At 40.8% G+C, this 27250-nt stretch overlaps 1 protein-coding gene across 3 annotated transcripts in view; it reads left to right on the top strand.

Moving 5' to 3' along the window:
- Window positions 1-27250, top strand: part of larp4b (La ribonucleoprotein 4B) — a 60540-nt gene that overhangs the window by 17890 nt on the left and 15400 nt on the right. The window contains exons 3-13 of one of the 3 annotated variants that reach the window (XM_080861513.1): window positions 8285-8438; window positions 13309-13473; window positions 14282-14360; window positions 16755-16891; window positions 18199-18302; window positions 21855-21965; window positions 22127-22180; window positions 22761-22967; window positions 23378-23481; window positions 25574-25837; window positions 27205-27229. In XM_080861513.1, coding sequence (XP_080717639.1) covers window positions 8285-8438; window positions 13309-13473; window positions 14282-14360; window positions 16755-16891; window positions 18199-18302; window positions 21855-21965; window positions 22127-22180; window positions 22761-22967; window positions 23378-23481; window positions 25574-25837; window positions 27205-27229 — 1404 coding nt within the window. Of the gene's footprint in view, window positions 1-8284; window positions 8439-13308; window positions 13474-14281; window positions 14361-16754; window positions 16892-18198; window positions 18303-21854; window positions 21966-22126; window positions 22181-22760; window positions 22968-23377; window positions 23482-25573; window positions 25838-27183; window positions 27230-27250 lie in introns of all 3 variants that reach the window. The other 2 variants (XM_080861512.1, XM_080861514.1) reach the window with 2 other exon arrangements.

The following is a 27250-nucleotide window of genomic DNA, read 5'->3' as shown; positions in this document are numbered from 1 at the left end:
CTATTTATACAGCACCAAATCACAATGGTAGTCACCTCAGGGCACTTTGTATTATAAGGTAAAGACCCAACAATAATTACACCAAGACCCGAACAATCAAGCGACTCCCTTTGAGCAAGCACGTGGCGACATTGGGGAGGAAACGCTCCCTTTTAGCAAAAAGAAACCTGCTGCAGAACCAGGCTCCAGGAGGAGCAGCCATCTGCTCCGGTTTGAGCTGGGTTCTCAATCAATGTTGGCCTACAACAATTATTAAAAAAGGATAATGATGATAAAAATGTTAATTGTGCTACATTTATTCATGCTATTTATTTTTGCTACTAACTTAACACCCAGATTTGTCAGTTACAATTTTGGCTTCCTACTATTATGAAAACAAAACCTGGAAAGTCTTGTGATCAGTCACACCTGTTTCCTTAAACACAAAGTGCTTTTTGAGGGCATTTTTTTTTTTTTTTTTTTTTTTTTTTTTTTATTATATCCAAGCGCTGCGGTTTGAAGCTGAGTGTTTCTAGTGTTGGTTCCTGGGCTTTAAGCCACTCCCCTGATATGAGTGTATCTCATGCTCGTTTGTGTTTTTAAAAGGGAAAACACATTCTTACACTCGCTGTTTCTTAATGGTAATTCTTACTGTAGCAGAAACTGGAATTTCCTCAGTGCAGTGAAGCATAGCTGCTGCTGGTACAGTGCAGGTGAAATATGGGGACTTGACCTGAGAACAAGCATTCACAGGGGTTGACTCCTCAGGTTGGGCTTCAGTCAACCTCCTCAAAAAGGAAAGAATGCACAATTGAGGAAATGGGCAGAAAGTGAGCGGATGGCCTTGAGGCGAAGAAAAGTTATTTTTCCCGTGTGCTCCAAAATTAGGAAATGGAAAGAGCCTGCTGGGTGTTTTTTTTTTTTTTTTTTTTTTTTTTTTTTTTTTTTTTTTTTTTTTTTTCCCCCCCCCCCCCACTGTCATTTACAGATGCACATGATTAGAAAGTAGATTGGCAGTGAAAAGGAAAGAGCAAACTATCCTCATGGTTGGGTAGGTCTCAGGTGGGATTCGTTGTGGGAAAAGTGGTCAGAGAAGAAAAATACAGCTCTCAGTTAAATCCACACAGTTCAGCATATCAAGGTTACTGAGCAAAGAGAGAGCACCACATCATATAACGCACAAGAGCTGTAGTTTAGGCCAGGTTACTTTCACATTTATATAATGAGCATTTAAAAGGACCGTAGACTCTACATGACCCAGCTGCTACCAGCTAATTCAGTTTTGAACAAAGGTTTGAATCTAAAGCTTGTGAAACTGTTGAGCCCACAGGAAGTAAAACTTGATCGTCAACCAACATAAAAAAACAAAAGTGTTAACAGTTACTTCCTCAGAATTCAGATTGAACTGCGGGTTAGTCTGCACACTCATTTCTGTCAGATATGAATAAAATTCCGCAACAATTAATCATGCAGTTTGTATCTTTGTAATCTCAAAAAACACTTACTACTGGGCTATGCAGTTATATTAAGGCATGCTTTGTAAATACGATTAAATAATTAATTAAACGTGTTGATAATTCAGTAATGATTGACCCTGTGCACGAGAAAATGCTAACTTCCTGGTTTGAGACCGGATGTAGGGTTGTACATTTCCGGTAGCTTTACTTGGCGGTCAATCGCTACTGCGAAGATATACTCCAAAATCATGTCCAAAACTCGAAAACGGAAAGATCGCGTTAAGTTACAAAGAGCAGAAGGTGGGAACACTCACCACTGTTGTGTCATAAAAAATCTAATGATCAATTTTGACGTTTAAACAGTTTAGATCGATCAGTTGTTTACATCACTCAACACAAGCAGAACTGCATTACTGCAGCAGAAGACACATCATCCACATTCAGAAGCACATCTCTGTATAGTGACTGGTCTCATGATTTAAACAGGCAAATGTTCAGCATTCAAACTACAGGTGAACAATAGTCAAACCAGATGTTTCCCCCATAATGTCGAGATCAGCTAGTCAAGTACACACCTACACAGCATGTTAACAAACCGAGAAAAAAAGCCACACAAAAAATGAATGATTGCTGGTAAGGGTTTCTATACATTGGTATTTACGAAGGGTATGTTGTGACTTACCTTCAAAATTACAGCGGTCCCTCGCTAATAATGCGGTTCACCTTTCACCTCACTGTTTCGCAGATTTTTTTTAGTGCAAGTTTGCATGCTTATTTATTTTTTTTTTTTAAACGTCACATTGTGTCCTGTGCCCTGATCGCTGCAGACGATCTCCTCCGTGACGTCTCTCTTGGGACAGTACAGAGTCGCTGCATCGATCGATAGCAGTGTGACTCTGAAGTGCAGTACTGTATGTCCACGATGTCCACCAAACGTTTTGCACCGTCAAAAAATAAAATCGGCTACTTGATTTCACCTATCGCTGGTTATTTTTAGAACCTAACACCCGAGGGACAGCTGAGAAATATAACATTTGAATCCCTTTTCTCTTTTGCTTTGAGGCGCAGGGAAAAAATATCAACCAGTCGATGAAAATCATTTACAGATATATTGGGTAAATGCCCAAGACATCTATAGAAATGTAAATCGCCGCTTGATTCATTCATTTGCTTAACTTGTTTTGGACCGTAAACAAGGCGCTAATAGGACACCGGAAACAAAACTCCCCACAGGAGTTTCCACACCGGAAGTAGCATATGCTACCGTGCACATAGTCTATTCATTTAAATATAAATTGATTTTACTTGAAACTTGTTTCTCTAATTATTTCATGGTTGCGGTGCTACATTGCATCTTGAATTTGTTTTACTTGTCAATCTAATCCATTAAATTCAGGGACGGGTCTAAGAACCATGTAGTCTAAAAAAATGCTTTGGTTTGAAGTTAGCTTTGGCTCACAACTTGGTCAGAGATCTCAACAAATGCTGGTGTGCTTTTGCAAATGAACTTTTTGGCAACGGTACCATTTTAAAACTGGACTTAGATTTTAGGGTGCTTGACATTCATTCTGGGATACCTGGCTGCCCCACATTAGCCTCAACTTGCTGTGCAGGGAAACTGCTCATCTTGGGGTCCTGTGGATGGATGAATATTTGGTATTTTAAGTAATTATGCGTTTAATTGTGTATTAATTTTATTTCCATTTTAATTCACACATTATTTTCTGTATTTATTTAATTTTGGCACTCCTATCACTCCATACGGTAAGTTTAAAATTGTAACAGTAAAACACCAAATTGTAAATATAATTGTAGTAAAATAGCACTCAGTTTTATGGATAATAATGTGCAAGCCATTTGGTGCTACCAGAATTGTGTTGTTCCTTATTCACACGCATGCGTTCACACAGAGACGGAGTGATACACCATATGCTTTGCACATATGTGTCAGAAACAGACCAGAAATTGAGCGTGACCCATTTTTAGCTGTGCATGTTAAATCAAATCAATTATGGACACAAGCTGGAAAGAAAGTGAGCCTGACGGGAATCTTCACAAATTTTTTTTATTTTATTTTATTTTTTTAGTGGGTCATACGACAGAGAGAAGCTGCAGTTTCACTGCATATGCAGGTATGAAAATGCTCTGTGTATGAATGCAGATGTAATCAAAACTATGGGGACAGAAATGCAGACTAGTTTTTAAGGAGTTATCCAGCTTTGGAAACCGAAGGGGATGTACTCAAAAAGTGTAAATGTAGTTTAGCAACTGGGTAGCCATATCAAAAGATTTCAGATCCTCATTCTTAAATCTGTTGCCAAAGCAGGGAAATGCCACCAATACACAGACACCACACCACTGCTTTTCTCACCACTGTCCAGCCTCGTCAACAAATCTCTTAGATCAGTCTTTTACGACTTGGCTTGCCTTTGCGTTATCGTCTTAAAGAACCACGGTTCTTATACAAATGTGACTAATAATATAATGCTGTTAGTTTTGTTTTCCTCTGGAAGAAGGTTGCAGCGTTAAAGTGAGAAGAGCTAAATGGCTCGTTTCTGAGAGAACTTAAACTTAAATAAATAGAATAAATAGAACTTAAAGGCAAAGAATAAGCTTGCATTAGATGAGAAGTTCAGAAACTTGCTGTAATAAGCACAATTGCCATTTCTTCTAAAGAAATGTTTTAATTCTAACTGAGCCACAGTTTGCTGACTTCTGGTTAAAAGTTACCTCAGCAACCCCCAACACTCGAACCAAGCACAGTAGAAGGTAAAATATATGTTTAGTTATTAAGCATAGATTTAAATTTTAAAAAAAATTTAGCATAATTAAGGTAAAATATCTAAAAATCAAGAAAGCTAAATAAACAAAATAAGGTATCTTTATAAAAACGGCACAGCAAATATCAGATGATGTTACAGTAAAGTGTAGTGACGATACAAATAAACTGTTAGGGATCATACAAAGCTCCTCTAGTCTAAGAATAAACATAGCATCAGTTAAGTTTAAGCCAGTATCAAGCAGCCCACGTGGACTTATTTTGTAATTTTGACTGTAAAACTACAAAATGCAGTTGACCCTGGTATTCGCAGGGGTTAGGAACCACAACCGCCCGCAAAGAACTGAGAACTGCAAATAATTGAGACGTGGAAAACTTCTTGGCACTACCACAGAAGCTAACATCCACAGTCTTCCTTATCTTCACCTCCTCCTCCTTGATGTACTGGGCGGTACTCTGTTCAACATGAAGGAAAATGAATGGCACTCCTAGATTGGCTGCTTTGCAAACACCAGCCAATAGCGTGTCAAATCAAAAAATCTGTGAATAGGCGAATTTTCCCCAAATAATTTGGAGTTACTTTCCACAGAAAAATCTGCGAATACTGAACTGCGTATAGATGGAGGTCGACTGCAGTCATCTTTCTGGAACCATTTGAATAAAAAGCACACACTGTAAAATCTAGGTTCCCCCGTCTGGTGTTCACACAGTACCTTATGAATGCTTTGTGCTACCATGATACACAGAATATCCCTGTAAAGGGCATCTTCTCGTCTTTCCCAAACTGTTTACATTTTGCCTTTAGAACAAGTGGTAAAGGAGTTTAGAAGGCTTGTAAAATGGTCCTGCTGCCAGACTGATGGTTTCAAAGAAAAATAAAAAAAGGTTAAACTGTTCAAATTTGTCTAAATAATGACCTGGGGGGAAAACAACTAATCTGTAGTTGCTAAATTAGTCTAATATTGTAGAAAATGCTGTTAAGGATGATGCATGTTGTAGTATTTGTGATGTGCTCATCTGGCCCATCTGGTCTCCCCAGATCTGTCTGTCAGAGAGGAAAGAGGAGCCTCCGGTCTGCAGACAGACAGATTAGTCCAAATTCAGCTGTTTTTGTTTTCCCTCCCTAAGGACTCTGGTTTGTCTGCTCTGTCTCTCTGTCTGCCTGCCTGCTGGGAGCCCACCTCCATCAAGGAGGGAGAGCAATAAACCCGGTGCTACGTCGGCTGCCCTCCAATGACACGGACTATAACTCATCTCTGTCCACGGTTCGTGATGAATCACATTCTCCTGTTTCCTCCAAAAATACACCCTCAATCAGAAAGGCTGCTAACCTTTCCTTCCTCTGTGAGAGAGGGGAACATTTTAAAATTTTGAAAGGTCAAGCGATGCCCTGGACGTACACTTCCATTGATGTCAGCAGCAGTTTCTATGGCAGCCGCTCGGACAGGAGTGGGAGTTTTACATTGGAGGAAGGATGGATTATTAGCATAGGCGGGGATTTGTCTCTGTCTGGCCAGGCACATCGTGAATGATCTCGTAGTGCCATGTTTGTGAAATACGACTGAGGAACAACATCTCTTGCTGCTCACTTCTTAATCTTGTTGTGTTTTTGTTTCTCTTCCTCCTCCCTTTACTATGTTCAAAAAGAAACCAGTTTGCCCAGCCCTTTATTTTGCAACTTAGCTTGTTAGCAGAATAATATATTAAAGCCAAGGCTCTGGAGGTCTGAATTTGAGTGATGCCTCAGGGTTGATTTAACATGTGGCAGACCGGAGCAGGCATTTCATTTGAGCGCAGGTGTGCGACTCAACGCTGCCTGCACAGCTCCAGCGTTTTGTTTTTTTTTTCCTGGGGAATGACTCAGTGCAACGGCGACAAAACAAAAGCAGAGACGGGTGCTTAACGGGAGCGAGACAGCCAGTCAGCTTCTGCAACGTCAGCCCTGGCCCACCGGGGCAGCCGAGCCTCAGTGCTGTCATCAGATTTGTTGAATCAACCCAGCAGCCTGTATCGGAGGAGGGCAGGCAGAGCGTGGCGGTAGCTGTGATTTGACGAGGATGACTTGGAGAGGGGTGGTGGCAGCCGCTTTGCTCAGACGTTCGCAGGTTAGAGCCTGAGGCAAGCCAATGTCGGTCGGAAGACTTCCTTCCTCTGCCCACCAGTGGACATACTTAGACCTTATCTTTATGTATTAGCCATGGATTGGATGCAGTGGACTCTAATACCACCAGCGGCAGGCAGCGTCTGGCCTGCTGTTCCTCAGGAGTTGAGTGAAACGCTGACTCTGACCACCGCTCTGGGTTATAGCCTCTTAGCCTGTGAGACATGCATGCTGAACTGCCGCTTTGATCCTGTGAGTATTTCCAGCAGACACCAGGGGTTTATTAGCCTGGTTCCTGTCAAAACGATTTTTAGTTTGAGGAGTCTTGTTGTCGATTGAGACTTATGTACAACATGACTGATGAATGCTCGCCTTTCTGATTCTCAGCGTAGACCATTTCGAAGAGTCGAGAAGGCATTACAGAAACATTACAGTGAAACGAGGGGTTCTTTTCTTTTTTAAATGCGGGGTTTAAATTAGTTGATCGTAAAGCACATTTTGACCAGGAAAATGCTTAGACTTGAGTAAGTCGTGCTTACATGCACAGTCACCCAGCCGAAAGGCCAATTTTGAGCCAGGAGAAATCCCGGAAATAGAAACTTCTTTTCTGGGCAAGTGAATCTGTCATTTAAATGTCTTATTTTATACTTTCCCTGTATTTTTCTTTAGAGTAAGCAAAGGGAAAATTGTTGTAGAAGGCTTTGCAGTATTGGTATTCTCACAAACTGTAATGTGAGTTGAGACATGAAAGATTTTGTGAAGACTTTTTTTTTTTTTTACCAAATTACTGTTTGCTATAATATGTCTGGCACATCCACAGTGTTTTATTGGCATATTTTGAAATGTACAGTTCATTGTGCTTATGAATATAAATAAGCAACCTATTTAAAACTGCCTTAAAAAGCAATACATGTGGGGAAAATCGGCTTCTACAGTCTTTGTGCACTTCTCTCTCTTTAGCACTGTTATATTAGCTCGTGTCACTGACAAAATGAGACCCCATAATGTGGGTCACTCATGATGGATTTTAATTGGGTAGAAGGCAAACCCTGATGATTTCCTTAGACACCATCTTGTTGAAATTTTTTATTTTTTTTCCCTTCCCTGTGACCTGGGTGGGTTGATGTCAGCTTGGCTCTTGTGATTGATTTGTAGCAGTTGCAGCGTTTCCTACAGATTCGGTCTTTGATGTTAGCTCATTTGCACTTACACAGGCACAACCATGCTTGCTTCAAATATTTAATTTACTCTGTGACAAATACTGAAGGAATATAATCAGATCAGAGTCTGTGATCACCTGGGTGGACTTCACTTCCACTCGTCTTTGCTGGTGCTGTTGTTCTAACTCTGCTGCGCAAACACGGTGAACTCAACAATATGGTGCATGAAGCAGTTTTCCACCTGCTGCTCTTCTGATTAGAGTGGCCTTCTAGCTCAGAGAGGATCTGCAAAGTGGACTACGGACTGTCGTAGCCAGCTTCAGTCCAACGCAATAGTTTGTTTGAGAGACGGAGAAAATGTCTCACAGGCCGCCACAGCAGGAATGTGGCCAGCGAACCAGAGAGTGGGGAAAAGCAAGACCAAACTTTAAGAATAAGAGTGAGAGGATAGTGGTTTATGTTTTTCATTCAGATGAGTGAACAAGGCAAACATTAGCATATGTGGCTGGTTGGACTACATAAAATCTGTATAGGAAACACTGCTTTGTTGGTGTTCTTTAAATTGCACGGATGAAACATAGGCCACATAAGTCTGTTAGCATGGTTTTAAATATACTTTCAGAACCTGTGAGGTGTATATTTACTAGTAAAAGACAATTCATCGATTACAGTCGTATGATTTATAGTCAAAGTTGATGCCCAAGAAGTTAATGTCATTTCTGATCTTTTTTTAGTAACTACATATACTGATGTGGTGACATACATAAGCTGAAGTTGATTTCTCTAATCGGGCTCTGTTGTTTTGCAGGAATCTGCCAAGGTTTCGGACCTCAACCCCAATGCGAAAGCATGGGCCAACCACATGTTTAGCCTGGACCCCAGCGGGACTGCCGACACCACAACTGCTGCCCTGCAGCCATGGAAGGAAGGCTGCGATAGTTCGGCCGATCCCGGCCCAGAAGGTCATTGATGCACAAAAACTGGCGTCTTATATACTTAGAATCTGACTTTTGGCCACTATAGTGCAAAACAAAGTATAACTGCTCTCCATTTCAGATATATCGAAATAACGCAATACAGAGCATAGATAAGAACATAAAACGTTTCCTGTTTCTAAAACGGTTTATCAGTATAGCACTGAATCATTATTCAGCATTAACAGGAATTTTTCTGCCTATAAATGGTCTTTGTGGCTTATTGTGCATATAACCATGTTTGGTAAATGCATGGCTAAGGCAAAGAGACTGTGTTACCTGACTTAATAGAAGTCTGTGCATTTTTGTGACATTACTAGTGATTTAATAAACCAAAATCTAATTAATCTAACTCCACTTTTTAAACACGCCTTTAGCAGAAGGCCCAAACCCTTTTTATATGCAGGTAAACTCCTAATATGTTAGGCACCATATAAGACAGGGGGTGTCAGACTTGTTATAGATTATGGTCCTCTTTCAAACCCAGTGTTATTTCAAGCTAGGCTAACCTGTAAAACTATTGCATGTTCAACATAATTGCAAAATAATGTTGAACACGTCCCTAAACAGACAGAAGTACATTGTGAAAATATTTACGTGTGGCAGCACAGTGAGAAGTTGGCAGTTTGAGCCCAAGCAGAGCCCTTCTTTAGCATTTTCTTTAGCTAGTGTGGAGTTCAGGTGCAGGTTTGTAATTTCTCACGATTGGACATAGACAACGTAGTAATAGTGCTAGTATTTCATTGAAAAAAAATGGGATGATTAGACTTAGGCAGTCATTGGTGGGTGAGGTATTAACCGCAGGCTGCATGTTTGACACCCAGAATCTTAAATCTTAATCTTAAATATTAAAAAAAAACAACCAAAGTGCACAAAATTGTTCCAGAGAACGTAGCCGTTAAATACAAAATGATTCTGCGCTGCCTCTAGCACCATTCTTCTGGGCTGTAACAGAGATGAAATTGTGTTGCAAGATATTAACTGAAGTTCAAATAAGTTAACTGCAGTCTTGCATAACACCCATGTTGACCACAAGATGGTACATGGAGTAAGTGTAGTGTTCACCATGACACCAACATAATTCAAGCTAGTGTTCGCTCAGCATTCATATATTACTGTTGTATTTTGCTGACTTGTGCTGACTTGGGTAACTAATAGTTTTTACAAATTTACATTAATGAGAAGTAGTCCGTTTAATGCACGTTGGGCTGATCAGCTGCATGAAAACCTTCTGGTAAAACGCTGCCACCATGTGGTGAAAGTTTTCAATTTTCAGAGGGTCTTTACAAAAAGCACCTTTAAATTGTTGCAGGTAAATACTGGACCTGGAAAAAGTGGAGAATTATAGGTTTTGGTGGTTGTGGCAGCGTGAAGCAGGTGAACATAGCCAGCAGCTAATTTATTAATGTAATGCGGAGAAACTGAAAATAGTATACAGCTAATCTGAAGCTGAGGTGTAGAAAAGAAAGTGAAATGTTGGCATGTAGTCTGCTTGCTAAGTCTGGCTCAGCACATTGAAGCGAGTAGTGACAAACGGCACGGTCTGGTGTAAAAAGCTGCTTTGTCCACTCTGGTTCCCTTTTCCCACCACACAGGAGACACCCCTTTAATCATTCATACTCAATCTAGAATGAGTTATGAATATTCCAGCTCCAGTCACCCGTCTTTCTTTGTAAATGACAGTAATCACTCGCTTCAATGTGCTGAGCCAAGTTTAGCCACAGAGGCAACAAGGACATGGTGGTGAAACAGAAATTATTGATTAGTCTCAGTTTGATGCGCACTGACGTCCTGGCCTACTTCATCTTCCACGTCCGCAAAGACATTTATGGAAAATTTATTACAGAGCACTGCTGATTTAATGCAGTTGGGCCATGCATGTAGTGGTCTGTGACGGAAAATTCACACCACGCCTGCAGTGGTAACAGTGATTTAGTCATGATACTGGCTGGTTCCTCTAATGTCCCCATTCACTGTCAGTATGCTAAACCATTACATGCACATGGAAGCTTATTCTGATTCCTTTGTCGACAAACAAAGACGGACTATTAAAGGTTATGAATTTAAGCCACTTATTATCATTCAACAGCCCTCCTGTCACCTGTTTTTCCTTTTACTTTCATATTGACTTCAAACTTGGGTCCTTCATTTACTGTGGACCCATTGTTTAAACAAAACAAAAAACAACCTGAAAGTTATATGGCAGATGATGAAAAACAGGAACTTATTTTATTTAATGGTTCATCTTTTACTTACTGACCTTGGTGCTGCGTTTCAGACTGTAGGCGATGCCTTTCTCACTTAGAAGGCCGTAAAATGGAAAAAATGAAAATGTAGTTAAAAATTAAAAACGTATGTGCTACGTATCAGCAGTAATGGTTTAGTTAGGGGTTCCCATTCTGTCCCACAGGCCCAATGTTTGACACTCATGGGTTAGCAGTTTTTCTGATGTTTGAGTATTCACCATTATGTTTCACACTTGCCTGATGTGGACGTGACTTCAAAAGTAAAGGTCAAGATTTTCAAATATTCAAATTTGGGGTGGGTGTCATTCGTTGCCTAGACGATGAAACGGTGCTTTCCCCATTATAATCGTTCATATTTTATTAATAAATAACAGCATGGTTTCTGAGACTGCTGGGAGTGATGTGCTAAATTAAGACAGATGACACTCACAGAAGCAGCGTGTGAACGTATTTAGCAAAGGCATGTGGACTCGTAGGCTCCTTCACAAGACCCTTGTCTGGAGGACTCGATCACTTGTCGCTTCTAGTTAGCCACATCTGTGTTTATTTTCACTTTTGCGGTGTGCTTTGTGCTGAAGTTTGAAAGAGTAAGCAGGTCTGAGGATTTGAACAGACGTCCCACAGGCCTAGAGACTGTTTAGTGACCTCATCACAGCTTCCGGCCACTAGAGAATGTGATCCTCAACCAGTTAGCGAGTGGTTGCTGGAGATTGACCATTTAAAAATGGTAATAAATGCTGTTGCAAAACCACCTTGTGATTGTTTTGGTTGCCAGCAGGTTGCTGAAATCACCTGTAGTTTCCATGGAAAACACAAACTTGTCTGGAAATACTTAGATTTTCCTCACCAAGCTTTACTGAAACTTGAAAAGTGGAAAGTAATTGGAAACGTTTCCCTTTAAAGTAAAAGTTGTGCCTCACCAGTACAGCCACCAAGTTCAAAGGATGCAACGTTTACTGAACCTCCCACGGATTACTTCCAATCAGAGAGTTCACTCTCTTAAAAGATTTACTTTTTTATTTTTATCTGTGAAGTGGCCTTTGTGCTGTGCTGTTATGGTCGCTGTTATGCTCCTGCCAAGTCTTTTGTGTTTGAAACGAATCTAAAAGATAAAACGAACCATTTCCCACGGGGGACACGGCTCTGAGTAGATGAACTGTTTTCAGTTTAAGTCACTGTACCGTTCAGTCATGTGCAGAGTATTTCCATAGAGCACCCTGAAGAGAGTTTAGCCAGACCTTAAGGAAAATTGCCGGCACTGTGATTTGATGGAGGTTGCTTAAAACCCTCAAACACAAATTAAGAGGAAAATGCTCTTGAATACGATGGCATTACTAGTCCCACACTGTTTAACCCAGTATTAAAATTTGTCCCAATACTGTTTTAATAAATGGTTATGTGCTTAATTACCTGAATGTAATTTTTCTCTGGTTTTAGTATATTATCATGTTTCATTCTGTTCTGGCACATCTCTCCTTTGTGATCTGTTTTCATTTTAATTTGCTGTTGACTCGACATTGCCTTCATACCCACTTTGTTTTTAATTCAGTGTAAATGAAATCCACAGCACTAATTCTCAGGATTTATTGCTAGGCTTATTGCTACGCTACAGCCAGAAATGGTGTTTGTCTGTAGCACAAAATATACAGTTTCTTTCTTGGTACAGTTTATTTGAGAAACATTTCCAGTAAATGTATTTATCATTGCATAATGGACCAAAAAAAACACTTGTTAGTACTGTTATTAGTACAATATTACCAGTAGTGCAATATTTACATTTATGTTAAGATGGATCATTTGTTTTAAAGGCAATACTTGTTTTGTTTAGATGTAATTAGTGCTGTAGAAAAGGTTTTATTTTGGAATTACATTAGTTTTTTGCCCAGCCTTTAATGATTCATAATTATTCATTATTTAAGTTGCTCACATTATCATTGTGTATTTCTATAAGATCTGTTGTGCTCTAAAAGGAAAAGAGCGTTCAGAATGATGGTCTTTGCATCTTAATCAGGAAAAGGCTGAGTTTATGTGCCAGGCCAGATGCTTCAGATTGCCTCTGGTAATAATGTCCATTTGTCATTGCACAGGTGTATTGTTGCTGAACTGGGACAAGGTTGGAAATTCGGCACTTAGAACTTAAAAAGGACACTGCTCTCAATTCACATTGGAGCTGTTTTCTTGCTTTTCCTTATCTTCTGCTATATATGTTCATATTAATCAAATCAAATTTTCAAATGATGAGAGCATCTGTCATGTAAACAGTGTGAGCCAAACACTCAGACTGATCTAAATACTGAGTATCTACTCTGTATGATATCACCCCCACCCACCTGCTGTTCACACCTTCTGTAGCTGGAGGGGCAGCCAATCAGAACCAACACAGTTTAAAGGTAGGGTGTCCTTAAATGGCTGGTTTTAGAGGTTGAGCTGAGGGGCTGGATCAAGGCCCAGTTTAAGATTCCAATAAACTAATTTGAACTACAAACCATGTAAAATAAATAAATAAATAAATAAAAATAACTACTATTATGCTCATAGCCCCCCTTTTAAACATCTGGTGATATTCTTATGCCTTTAATCATTATCATAATGCCCATTGTTGATTGTCACAGGCTATGAAGCCAGTGAAGACAAGGCTTACAAGGAGCCCCTTCTAACCGACCCAGATGAGCCTCCACCGGTACCAGTAATGCTGGCTGAGCCAGCCGCCGTCACTCTGGAGTGCTCCGAGTCAGCCTACACAGAATACCCCAAGCCTGGGCAGCCAGGGCACACAGGTGGGCTGGTTAGTGATTGGTTGTTAGTCAGAGGAGGCTCTGAAGTAGTTGTGTATCAGCGGTGTTTATCCACATGTCTACACATGGATACTTTTGTGCTGATTTTTGATGGGGCGGCGTGGACACCCAAGTTTGTAAACAAAGTAACTTGACGATGTCCACATTTATACCACAGGCACGGCTATTAGAAGGCTTTTAAGGATTTTAAGTGTGTTGGCCTCGTCAATCACACGGGGATCTAAATAAGTTTGATTTCACCTGATCTTGGATAACTCAAGGTTAGAATGAACTACAACCAAACACAGTCGGCTAATGTGGTCGAATATTAAGGGACAGTCTGTCCTCGGGCAGTAGATTTATTTTTGAAGGAGAACAGTGACCGCTTGAGAGGTATTTGTTTTATGTGTTATTTATTGCATCATTAAAATGTCATTGACCTGTTCCAGACACGATCTGCTACGAGACATATATCTTTTTAAGTGCCCTCTGCTTGAAAGAAGTGTTGACAAAAACAACGAGGCTAAGGGAGGAATGGGTGGTATTAAGATGACTGTGATTATACAACCGTGTAGGAGTAGGTTTCTTAGCGCCCGTGCCATTGCTTCCAACACATTAAATTAGCTTGCATGAGTATTTGCTGTGTGTAAATACGACACTTTTGGTGCTTTTCTTCTTTCTTTTTTTCCTTCTCCATATTTTACAACCCTCTCCACCCACATCCCATTTCATTGTCTGGATAGTGTTTAGAGGATTAGACATAAGCTTAGTTGCTCCTTATTTTACCAAAATCTTTATCCTCTATCAACAGGCAGTGATCCCCAGCCTGACAACCCCCAGGAGGGCTTGAGGGAGCACCTGAAGAAGACCCTGGAGTTCTGTCTTTCCCGGTGAGCCAGTAGCTTCATATCACAGTACAGCCCAGAATTTTATGCTTTTCTTTGAATGTAGGGACATCTCCTTCACTAAGCCTCGAACTGTCCATGAGAAACTGGCGTACTGTGCTGAAATCTCAGCCCATCTACTTCAATCATTGCTCAGCAGCTGTTTCATACTTGCTAATGGAGAAAAGCACTTAGATTAAGATCTGGAAGGAAAAACATCTACTTGAAAGTGATTAACACAATGACTTGTGGATGACTGTGTGCAGTCCACTCATGTGTTATTCTGCCTCCTTGAATCCTGTGGTTCCTGATTGGTATAATCAGCACATTAGGCTCAAATAATACTTTCTGTGGCAGTGAAACCTCAGGCGTCCACAGTAGCCTTCATGACGTAAATGTTGTCATCTGCCTGTGCTCCCAAGGGTCTGCATCTGTGCACTCCCCAACTATGACTGTTGGCTGGCTGCACGTGTGAACACGACCTGAAACCCACTGTACCATAAACAAAAATGTTTCTGCTCTATGCTTGCTCTCATATGCTATTAGTTTTCTCCTGGTTTACTCCCAGGGCCCAAATTTTATTTTGTTTTGGGCATCAAGACAAAATCCAGACTTTTAATATGTGGTTTGTTTATTTGCATTTGTGTGTATTTGTTCTACTAGAGAATTTAAGATCGTCTCGAACAACGGTGACTGCCCATGAGATTGCTTTTAAAGTACAACATGGGGCTTTAAACCATAATGAGCCTTGTGCAGTGTCCAGCTACAGGCGCAGTGTGCATTTATACTTGCTCATGGGAGGGGGGATTGTACTGCTGCAAATCTTAACCAAATACCCATCTCATATTATAGTTCTCTTTATTAGTGGTATTAGTAGTAGTAATCTGAAAGCTAAAGGTTAAAAATGAATCCGCCTTCCTCTGTAGACTCGGACATCTCTGCTAGTAAGAGAGGGGACGGCTGCTTTCAGCCGGAGGCAAAGTTTACAAGAAATCTTCTTAATTTAGAAAATTAAGCAAGATGGGGCTTTTTTCTTTCTACCTTCCTTGTTTAAAACAAGCCTGTGACCAATGATGTTTAAGCTTTTTGACCATGACTTTTAGGTTTTGATTACATTTACAGTGACGGCGTTAACAAGGGCTGCTGTTAATTCTAGGAAAACATTTTCTCCCACTCCAACTGGGTCGTAGCACTGCCTCCTAATTGTGTGGATTTTGTGTGTTTCAACCTTTTTGTTGGAGGGACACTTAAGCTCTGTGGGTTGAATGTTGTAACACTGCTCATTCGGACTGTCACAAACTGGGCCACACACTCATTCCAATTAAGGCTTATTAAAGTAAAATAACCATAAAAGAGAAGACTTAAACAGTGGTGGGTGAAGTCAGTATGGTCAGTGGTGTGAATGTCATATTGTATGACGCAACAAAACAAAACAAACGGCCGACAAGATCCAAAAGTGGTGTCTCAGGGTGCCTTCGTGGAGCATTTGTACACTGAATCAGCCGTCTGTCTGCTGTGTGTGTGTGTGCGTCCGTCCGTCCGTCCGTACAGGGTTCATGGGAATCCTGCTTTTTTATTCCCCCTCTCTCTTTGTCAGAGTAAATTAATATTTTCGGTCGTACTGGGAGGTGTGATGGTAATTATATATGTTCCAACATCATTGTTCATGCGCTAAAAGAATTATTAAATCCATCAATAATTAAATGTGTGTGTGCAGCTAGTGTACTGGAAGACTATGTATTGTTTTTGATACCGATCAGGCCTCTTCTCTCTCTCTCTCTCCCCCTTTGGGTGTGGGCGTCAGGCGTAGTCTGAATGAAAGCCTTATTTCATACTTTTGAATGCCTCTGCGGTGGTGGTGGCTTAGCTGCTGATTTGAAAGGAACTGAGGCCTTGAAAAATTCATTTCATTTTCTCCTCTCTGTGAACTTGGAACAAGCCAACAACAATAGCATACTGTTAGCTTCTCCAAAACTACAGTGGAAGTTAAAAGAAAAAAAAACCCAAAACTGATCAGATATGAAAACAAGAAGCTATAGAAACCAAAAGACTACTGCTGGGTTACAAAATACTGGACCATACACACCTACAGTGCATTCTTTTGAGAAAAATCTCACAGTTGCAAAAGCAAAGCAGCCAAATGTGCAACAGCTGTAAACTGAAGGAGTTTCAAAAGGTGCACTTGTTACCAGAAGAGCAGCGATTCAGATGCAGTGTCACCCTCAGCAAAGCTGATGTTTATTACACGTGTAAGAGTCGCTCTTATTTAAGAGCAGCTGTGGGTGCTAATCACAGAATTGTTTATCAGAGAAAATGAAGTTTGTTTTCACTGCTGCACCTTTTGCCACCTACACCATGAAAGTCTAACTAACCTCTCCTGTCTGCGTCTCCGTTTGGCAGGGAGAATCTGGCCAGTGACATGTACCTCATCTCCCAAATGGACAGTGACCAATATGTGCCAATTGTGACGGTGGCCAACCTGGACCACATCAAAAAGCTCAGCACGGACGTGGAGCTGATTGTGGACATCTTACGATGTGAGCGACATGCTTTCAAAGTCACAGTTTTATGCACCAGTTATTTTTCTTGGAGTTCAATCAGAACTCGTCATTGTGCTTGTTTACCTGAACGAGCTGCATGTCAAGAAAACCTTATCAGAGTGAATTTCTATCAGCATGTGGTTGGAGTTGATTTCCCAGGAGAGGTCGTTAAAGTGCATCCAGCAGAGTCTTACCTACTTGTGTTTGATTTGTGCTCGTACTTAGTTTACTGCTTAAATTAATCCTTTCTAGCTTGGAGGCCTTTTTATTTAATGGCTCATTGATCTGTACACTGCCAAGAGTTTTATATTTGAATTTAATCAGGTTACTGTAAATAAACCATCATGTAATTACGCTGCGATTAGGCTTTTTGCATTAATATTTTTTTCTGAAGATGTTCAAGTATGAAACTGCTTGTAATTTACAGATCACCCGTTTGGCCAGTTTCAGGTCCTGCATCCATGATTAGAAATTTTACATATTTATCTATGTTATACAAAGCCTGAGTGCAGCCCCCGTCCATCCTGTCTGAAACAGTCTCTTTTAGCTCCCTTCCCCTGCATTTAAGACAACTTTTTTCCTGATTGGCTGCTCCTCACAAACAGGTGGATGGGGCTGCTGTGCCCAAAGCTCCAGCTATGAGATCATAGCTGGAGCTTTGGGCGCATAGGAGTTAAATACTCTGACCTCATCATTTTAGACTTTGTTCATATTTAATATGAGACTGTTGTACACTCTGGTGTGTGTGTGAGTGTCTGTCATAGAAAATAAGAGTAAAACTGCAAGATTAGTCAGTATTTAATTTGCATTATTTTTTTCCAGCATATTTGAGTCCTCGTAATTTTGTGAATACAGGAGGTACCCACATGAAATTCAGAGCCTGAAAAGCACTTTTAATATCTGTTACACACAGAGTCTAGTCACATCTGCACATGTTAAAATAGAAGTCTGTTAGAGGAGTCGTGCACCAAAATGCACCCAGAAAGTAGATTTGTGGTCTGACTGTTTTGGACCAGTGGCCACGGTGATATCAGCCTTTAAGTTCACAGAAAAGGAAAAAGAAAATCTTCAGAAACAGATTGACAGATCACACAGAATTTCAGCCCACCTGTGAGTTCCTTCAGGACACATAACCAGGAAACGTTTCATAGTTTGAAGGTGAACATTTTGCAAGGTTTCATTAGATCTGTGAAAGTTATTGTACGTAATAAACTAGCTGATTATGAAGGGCTTATTAGGTGGGATGTACCGATTGATCCTTCCTGAAATGGCCCATAACACCTTTTCTTTATGGCTTCCTGCAGCTTTGCCATTGGTCCAGGTGGATGAGAAGGGGGAAAAGGTGCGACCCAATCAGAACCGCTGCATCGTGATCCTCAGAGAGGTTCCAGAGAGCACGCCCATAGAGGTCAGTGCCGAAACAGGATGTCCAATTACACGTCTGTCATTTGACGCTACTGTCATGAGTCAACAAACACTAGAAGCATTATTATTCCATGGAAATGGCTCACGCCTAGAACACAAGCATAGCTTATGTACACTGTAGACGCCAGTCTGGTCTGGGTGTCTGATTGATAGTTTGCCTTTATGGTCTGTTCACATTTGTTTAGAAGGTCTTCTATTTACAGTCCCAGTAGTTAAACTGGGATTGTAAATAGAAATGCAAGTAGATAAATGTTTGCTTTTAGTTAATTAAATTTAGTTCTTCTTTAATATTTTACTCATTTCTGAATTCAGGGGAAATATTCTGCTAATGAAGTTCAAACATGGATGAAGTCGACAGACTCTGAATTATTTAATGTTTCTGTTAGGATGCATAACTTAATATAGTGAATTCTTATGCCTCAGTCACCATAATTAGTTTTTTAGTTATCATATGTGCTTGAACAGTTAACTCTACACGTATCCTTGATTTATTTAGGATTTGGTGTGTTTTATGTCGTGTTCTTGGATATTTTTTAAATCAATCTTTGTTATGCTTAAAGCGGAGTCTGCAGAATGCTGTCACTGTTACACATTAAGCTAATTAAACCATGATAACGAGGTGGTATGACTCCAAAGGAGACCAGAGAGTAGACATTTAAGGTAGACACCTCACCTTTCCAAAATGCAAAGTCGGGATTTTATCCAGTCATGACCCGTCCTTTCCCAGCAAGCACCACAAACCACACATTTTGAGCATTTTGAGGTTATTGAGAAGCATTTTCCTGTCGAGCAGTGACGGTAAAACATTTGCAGAGGTCTTGTGTGATATCAGTAACTCTCTTATCTGCCCCAGCCTGACAGAACATTTTCAGTTCAGCTGACTCCGAGCTAATGACTGTTATCACAGCGGTGCATTTTCAGCTCCGCAGAAAGTCCACGTCAAACAGATCTGGGGCCCGTTCTTCGTACCTCGCTAAGTAGGTTAGCCGGATTAGATTGTTGACGATTTCGCGTGATCCTGGATCAGTCGGTTCCCCGAAGCTCATCCGGGACTTGCTGTCATAGCAACAGAGCCGTAAGCGTAAACCTGCTCGGGAGCAGGTTTACTTTATGTAAACAGGATTAGATCGCGGCCACGCAGGTATGTCCGCTTCATTTATACGAAAGCAACAGCGATAAATAAATAACATCAATGTAACTGAAGATAATGCAGCACTTGATCCTTTTATTGATGTCACACAGATACATACAGGTCATTTCCTAAAAAAGGGAAATGTACTATTAACATTCTATTACATGTATGTGATTATTACAGATGTAATTCATATTTCAGAGTAGTAATTGTAAATTACTTCGTGTAATCAAGATGAGAGACCACGGCTATAAAAGCCAAGGTGGATTTGGGAAGCCTGTCGCAGCCATGTCCTGTCCGTTTACGCGAGCAACCCATTGCGGAAGGTGCAAGATTGATAAGGAGAGTCCTCAGAATTCAGCGTATATTGCGGGACAGACAGGATCCTTTAGCTCAGCGCGACAGTGTGCTCATTGAGAGATATCGATTTTCCCGTGAGGATATTATTTACTTAACCAACTTGTTGACGAGGGGGTGCAGGACCACCACCTGTCTTTTTTTGCTCTGCCCTTTTCTTGGTTGCTGTTATAAACAAACAAACAGATTATTTCAGGCTCTCTTTCCAAGAGACGAAAAGCAATATAAGTGATAAATATTACCATTCTGTAGAATATTCTTATATTTCACTTTTACTTGTTCCCATGTTCTAGTGGGTCCTGTTGTGGCTCTAATGTGAAAGAGGATATAATATAACAATATAATATAATGTAATATAATATTGGATAATATAGTGTAATATAATAAATCTACCCTACCGCCTACTGGTGTTGGCCAGAGGGGCCGATGGCGCAATATGGCAGCCTGGCTTCTGTCAGTCTGCCCCAGGGCAGCTGTGGCTACAACCGTAGCTGCCTCCACCAGTGTGTGAATGTGAGAGTGAATGAATAGTGGCATTGTAAAGCGCTTTGGGTGCCTTGAAAAGCGCTATATAAATCCAATATATTATTATTATTATTATTATTATTATTATTATTAAATTACTTACGAGTTTAATTTGTCAGCAACTTTCTGCCAGCCCTCTCTCCTTGCTTTTGCAGCCTTTGCAGTGTTCCCTTGCGTTCTGATTAAACTCTGAAACTCCTGAAATCCCTCACTCAGGAGTTCTTGCTCTGCTGCCGAAAAATACCGAGCCGAGCGCGCTCCTTCGACATTTTCGCCGACCAATCAGAGGGTTGCCGATCAATGTTTCTACTATCGATGCGTAGCCCCTTTTATGACACCCAGTGATGTCACATTACTGCGTCCAGCTGTACTAATCGTCAACAGCAGGTGTGTTCGGGGAACCGGATTAGCGAGCTCACGGTTAGCGCGATGATTTGATCTTGGATGTGTCATTTGATCTTGGATGTAGTAAGCGACGTACGAAGAACGGGCCCCTGCTCATATAAACAATATTTTTCTATCACATCATTCCCCATATTTCCTTAATACTGGAAAGTACACTAGTTATTTTGCTCAGAGCATCATATTTAGTTGTGAAATATAGAGAGAGGAGCAGCGAAACGTGGTTTTCTGCAGCTTATTCAATTATGGGTTGTTTGTAGTCTAAATCTTACGAGTATTAAATGTAATAATGTACCTTTGGTCCAGTTTAACCTGCGGGAATTTGTGAAGGCTTCTTTAAAGCTTTTTGCACCCACAGAGAGAAGAAATTGGAAAACATGCTTGTAGTGTCTCCTGATGTCTTTACGGCAGATATGAAGTAAATTCATCAAACAGCCAAAAATTATAAGCATCTCTAGAAGCAACAAGGGGTCGCCCAGTAGTGCAGCTCTCTGTGATGCACTTCATGATGCAGCTAAAAAAAAAGGGGGGGTTTGTTTTGCTTGTTAAGAGAATGTGTAAACTAGTACTCTGTGGAGTTCAATAATAATAATAATGACAAAACAAAACCAGAAGGTGAATCTGGCTGCTTGAAGAACCAGTTGGAAAATGGAAAATAGCCTTAATATTGGACACATTCTCTGCTTCAAGGTGTAATTTTGAATGAAGCTGCTTCAGGTTAAACTAATACAGCACTTGTGTAGTTTATTTCCCACGGTGCAAGCTGTGCCAACAAGAGGCCACCTATGAAATCATTCACATATAGCAAAGACTGATCTAATCTGCCATTAGACAATAATGACAGATGGAGGAAGCTTCCAGGTCTGAAGCGTGACGTCAATACAAAGTGCCATCTTATGACCAGCAGGGGGCAGCTGTTCTGATTGCAGATTCTATTGAAAATAAACATGTAAGGCAACATGGTGGCTATGTCCACTTTTAAATCTGTAATTGGGAAACATAACTGAATAGATCTTCATTATTATTTTTTCATAGTCTTGCTGCCCAGCCTGGGCCACCGGGGTTGTAGCAGATCTGTAGTGAAACAGTGGAATGAAATGAGTTTCTCTTGTTTTGCAGGAGGTCGAGGCTCTTTTTAAGGGGGACAACTTACCCAAGTTTATCAACTGTGAATTTGCCTACAATGACAACTGGTTCATCACTTTTGAATCAGAAGCAGATGCACAGCAGGTATCCGTACATGTGGACAGTTAATTTCATGCATTCATTCAGTTTTGATTTCATTAGTAATTTATACTAGTATTTAAATCTGAGTTTAAGCATCAAAGTTATCAGTGAACTTTGTGTGTTTTAAGTCACTAATGCTGTCCTGCGTTTCCTTTGTTTTAAAGGCATATCAATATCTCCGTGAGGAAGTAAAGACCTTCCAAGGGAAGCCAATAAAGGTAGGCTCACATTTTATTGGTTTGAGGCTGAGCTGGAAAGAAAACAATTTGCAAATCAAAAGATGCTCGAGAACCAGATGCACCCTGCTGGTGGTGATTTCAGGCTCTCGTCACTGTCAGTTTATGCATTTTGAGCTATATTCAAACCACTTCTGTTCATGAATGTGGTCTCAAAAGTCAAATATTATCCCCTGTCATGCAAAATGAATCAGCAGAGAAGCACACATCCAACTTTTTTGTAGACAGCTCACAAATCACAGGTTTTTGCTTAAGGGGTTCATTCAGAGGTCTGCTTGTTATTTAAGGACCACATGAAGCGTGTAAATGTAAATTGCATTCCTCTGTACTAAAACAATTTTTTAGATTTGGCTGAAAAACGTTGATCAATACCTCTAAGCCCATGGTACACATGAATATTTATTAACAACCGATGAAACAAACAAATTTTGTGAAGATGGTTGAGAAATGTATTTTTTTATTTGTATTTTTTCCTCAACTGTATTAGCAGTTAGTTATAATATCGATCTCTCTTTTGGGCGCTGGTGCTAATTTCTCTCTCTGTTCGGGCTCTTTCTACCAGGCGAGGATAAAGGCGAAGGCAATCGCTATCAACACTTTCATACCAAAGAACGGTTACCGGCCGGTGGAGGTGAACCCGTACGCTCAGCAGCGCTACACATCCTACTACATCCCGCCGGTTTACAGCCCCCAGCAGCAATTCCCGTTATACAGCCTCATCACGCCGCAGGCCTGGTCGGCCACACACAGCTTCATCGACCCCGCGCTGGTAAGAATGAGTTACTGTGTGTTTATTGGATTTGGGAAAGAAGAAGTCAAACAGGTGCTCAGTTGTGTATCAAAAACGGTAAATTCACAATTGTTTTTGGATTTAAGATTAAATCAGGACCAGCAGATCAGCACCAGGATTAAATTTAGTTACTTGTGTTTAATATTGACTTTTTCGGTCTGAATAATACACTGTGCTTTCTGTAGTGGCTGCTTTATTAAATATAAACTGTTTAAATTGGTGCTATGAAGCATTAATAGGTTTGGAGCCACTTTCACATTTTTAAGACACTTTTTATAAACATACAATATCAACAACTACATTAGAAAACATTAAGTTCAAAAGTCACACAACTAGCTTAATAATTTGTTACTTAAATGCATCTTATTTAACTGTTTTTCTGTCTCCAGGTTACTCCATTTCACAACAACCAGTTCATCAACGGATTTACATCTCACAGTTTCAAACCAGCGACGTCGCCCCTCACTGTCAGACACTACTCGCCCAGGAACAGGTTTGTTATAGTTCAGTGGAACAATGTAGTTAATGTACGTGCTGTTGGAATAATAAATCCAGGTAAACTGGCAGCATCTCACCTTTCTCCACTTGTAAACACACTGGAAGTTCGTCAGTCGTCCTAGCACATCTCCATCACCCTCACACAGGGTGTGATCAGCTGTTCACCCACTAATGTTGTGTGTATGACACACAGCTGTGTGTTTAAACAAACCGAACATAGAACATAAAACATTTGTTTTTACTTATTTGTAATCCCAGGGGTGATTGACAGATTAACCATATGATGATTATTTACCTGCTTATCAAAGTTTTGAGGTTGGTTTTTTTTGGGTTTTTTTAAATTAAGGATTTGTTACAATATGAATTTAATGGGGTAAAAGTCTGTGAAGTTGTTTTCTGTTGTCCAGTTTTGGTGAGCCCACGTGAGTTTTCTGTTTTTAGCTGACAGGAGTGGCACCAGGTGTCGTCTTCTGCTGCTTTAGCTCTTCTGTTTCGAGGCTTGAGGAGATCAGAGATGCTCTTCTGCGTACTTTAGCTGTAATGAGTGGCTTTTTGAGTTCAGGTCGTCTTCCTGTTTGCTTGAAGCAGTCTGGCCCCTCTGCTCTGACATCAACGAGGCATTTTCGATCATAGAGCTGCTGCTCACTGGATGTGTGCTGTTTTTCATTCTCTGTAAACCCCAGAGATGGTTGTGCATAGGGCTGCCACGATTAGTCGACTAGTCACGATTATGTCGACTATTAAAATCGTCGACGACTAATTTAATAGTCGACGCATCGTTTGAAGCTTTGTAAGATCCCAAAAGACGCAGGAATAAGTAGCAGGATTTAAGAGTGTAATAACGGACTGAAACAGAAGATTGCAGCACTGCATGTACAAGGATGCCAGCTGCCGTTAAACCCCGAAGAAGAAGAAGCTGTGTCCCAGAATTCATAGCGCAGCCCAGCGCAGTTGTCAACAATGGCGGCAGCTAGTTAGTTTTAACTTTACTCTTATTATTCTTTCTGGGTCACAAAAAAAACGTTTAACATATTTTCAGGCGAGAATGTAGCTGTGTAAACCTCAAATATCTGCTCAGTTTATCAGGACACATATTTTCAAAAGCGCGCCGACGTTTTCGGAGACGTCTGTTACCCACTAGCTCGTTAGCTAGGCGGGTGCAAGGCTAACTAGAGCCGTGAGAACACCGGACTCCCGGCAAATCGTTTTCAAACCCACCGCCGTCTTTCGCTAGTCAGGTTAAACATATATATAATGAATATGAATGAATGAATATTCTTTATTGTCATTGTCACAGGTACAATGAAATTGAAAGATGTCATTGTACCTGTGACAAGTCACTTAGATAACTTTAAAAATGTTATTGTTTGGCTTTCTTTAGTATTTTATTTGTTCCTGAGTAAATCGGTTTGGCTGAGATTAAAGTTATAGTTTTTGCACAGCTAAAACTGTCAAGCAGACAGCTGATCATCAGAAGTTTGAGACGCTGGAGAATATACTCCGGTGTCCTGTTATATTTTAGAAAGCAAGGAGTTTATTAAACTTCACCGAAACAATCTGCAAATTTCATTAAAAATTAATAAACTACCATCTTGTCTTTATTTTTAGTTAGCACAAACACTTAAAGCTGTAAGCTAATGATAGTTATATAAGAGCAGATGCTGCTGGTGCAATAAGCTGTACGTTTTACGTCCAATGGATGATGATCTGATTAGTCGACTAATCGCAAAAATAATCGGTGACTAGTCGACTATCAAAATAATCGTTTGTGGCAGCCCTAGTTGTGCAGCTAAAATCTCAGAAAATCAGTTCCTTTTGTATTTCGTAAATAAACCATCAGCATATGGGAAATGATTGTATCTAAATAATTTATCCACTTCCAGTTTCACTGAGTTTGTAGATTTTTTACTCCTCCAAAGGCTGAAGACGCAACACAAACGCAAAAATGAAATCTTACCATCTGGTTTTACCTGTCACTTGCGGGGTCCTTCACAGAATGAGTTTATTGTAGGCCCAGGGTTCGATTATTCACTTTAAACCCAAGTTTTAATGCTCACATGGACTCACAAGGTTTTCCTTTTCTGCAGGAATCACAGCAAACCTCACCTGAGGCCGACCATCCCCACAGCGGATCGCAGCACTGGGCTACTGGACAGCCCGAGCCTCTTTGCCGGCTTTCCCAGCGAGAGGCTCAATGGGGCTCGCAGCAGCCCGCCAACGCGACTCCCCACCAGCCAACCCAGAACCAGGTTACCCTCCACTGCAGCCTTCCCTCGTAGGGACACTGTGGGCACGGGGCGAGTAACGGAGCCCGCAACCACAGACTACTCGCTGGGGATCGGCCGAGGAAGGTCAGGCACTGATCATTTACTTGTGTAGAGCAATAACTCTGCCACTCCCCTCTGATAGTGCAGGTTTCCAAAGTGTTATGAGAGGAATTCAACAGTTCACGCTGACACTTTGAATGTGGTTGTCCTAAAGTGAAAACATGAGTAAACTAACAGGCTCAGGTGATTCTCTTTTGTTCTTGGACACAATGTCTTTGGAAATGGGATGCCACACATTTCCTGAAGTTTTGGTCCTCTTAGGGGAAACAGTCAGTACAAAGTGTGGTCAAAATGTTTGGAAATTGAGCTCTAAAAATGAAAAACCTTACCTGATTTAAATTTGGCCAACCTCCCATTCAGAATCATCTTCGCATACACCTCAACCGGCTCGTTGTGGTACAGCGTCCGCAGCACTTTGTGTTGGGCAGCAGCCCAGGCGGAGGCCCTGTCGGACCAATCGCCAGCCTCGATTCTTCAACTGGATTCAATTTTTGTGAAAGTGGAAAAACTAAAAGCGAGGCGAATCGTGCTCCTGCTGTCACTCCTCGCATGACTCACTCTGTTCAGTCTTACAAACTAACTTTAAACTGAGACCCAGCTCCCATCACCAGTGATCGACCTCCATCCAGATTTTGCGTCACTTTAAAACGAAAGACAAGATTTGCCGTCTGGCTAAATTGCAGAGCAAAGAGTGTAAGTGGGCACAACAGGACTTCTAAGAATAGCAGCCGCATTGGAAGCTGTCTGGACAAACTAAGAGATGATGACACTGAACAGGGCATCAGCCAAATTTGAGTGAGGTAATGTTTTGGAGCTTTTTGGCCACACCTTATCCAAAGCTGTTCTGAGTGATCACCTTTATCCTCTGATGAAACATTTATGTCGTGCTGCCAGCGATCACTTCCAGAATGACTCACCATTAAAACAGCAGATGAGCGAGTTTCTTTTAGAGGACTTGAAGCTGATCTGGTGGCCCAACATCTTAAGCTTTACGTTTACTTGTCTCTGTGTTTAATGGGATCTGGAATTATATATTTTTTGCCCTGTTTCGGCTGTTCCTCAAAAATTAATCGGCTACTAAAAGTTTTGCATGTATCTGGATAAAATGATGAAGTGGTGACATTTCATATCCAGGAGGCCAACCTCCTTGTGCCATCACGATTCTGTGCACCAACTGAGGAACAGAAGGGGAGATTGTGGCCATGTTTCACGTTCTGTCAGATGCATAATTACTGAAACTAGTCTTTGGTTCCAACCTATTAAAATCTTTCAGTCTCAACTAATTAATTCTAGGTGACGTTGTGTAAGGTGAAGTCGGTGTTTTTAGATAGAACGGATGTTTGTAAATTGAGATGTTCTTTTTCTTAAAGGAAAAATGTTTCTGCTTCTAGGAAAAAGAGGGACGAAAAGTTTACAGTAAGTACTGATTTTTATCCT

Source organism: Rhamphochromis sp. 'chilingali' (assembly GCF_963969265.1).
Source record: "Rhamphochromis sp. 'chilingali' genome assembly, chromosome: 16".
In the NCBI taxonomy this organism is placed as follows: domain Eukaryota; kingdom Metazoa; phylum Chordata; class Actinopteri; order Cichliformes; family Cichlidae; genus Rhamphochromis; species Rhamphochromis sp. 'chilingali'.
Note: the sequence above shows the minus strand (reverse complement) of the source record. Positions and strands in the feature narration are given on the sequence as shown.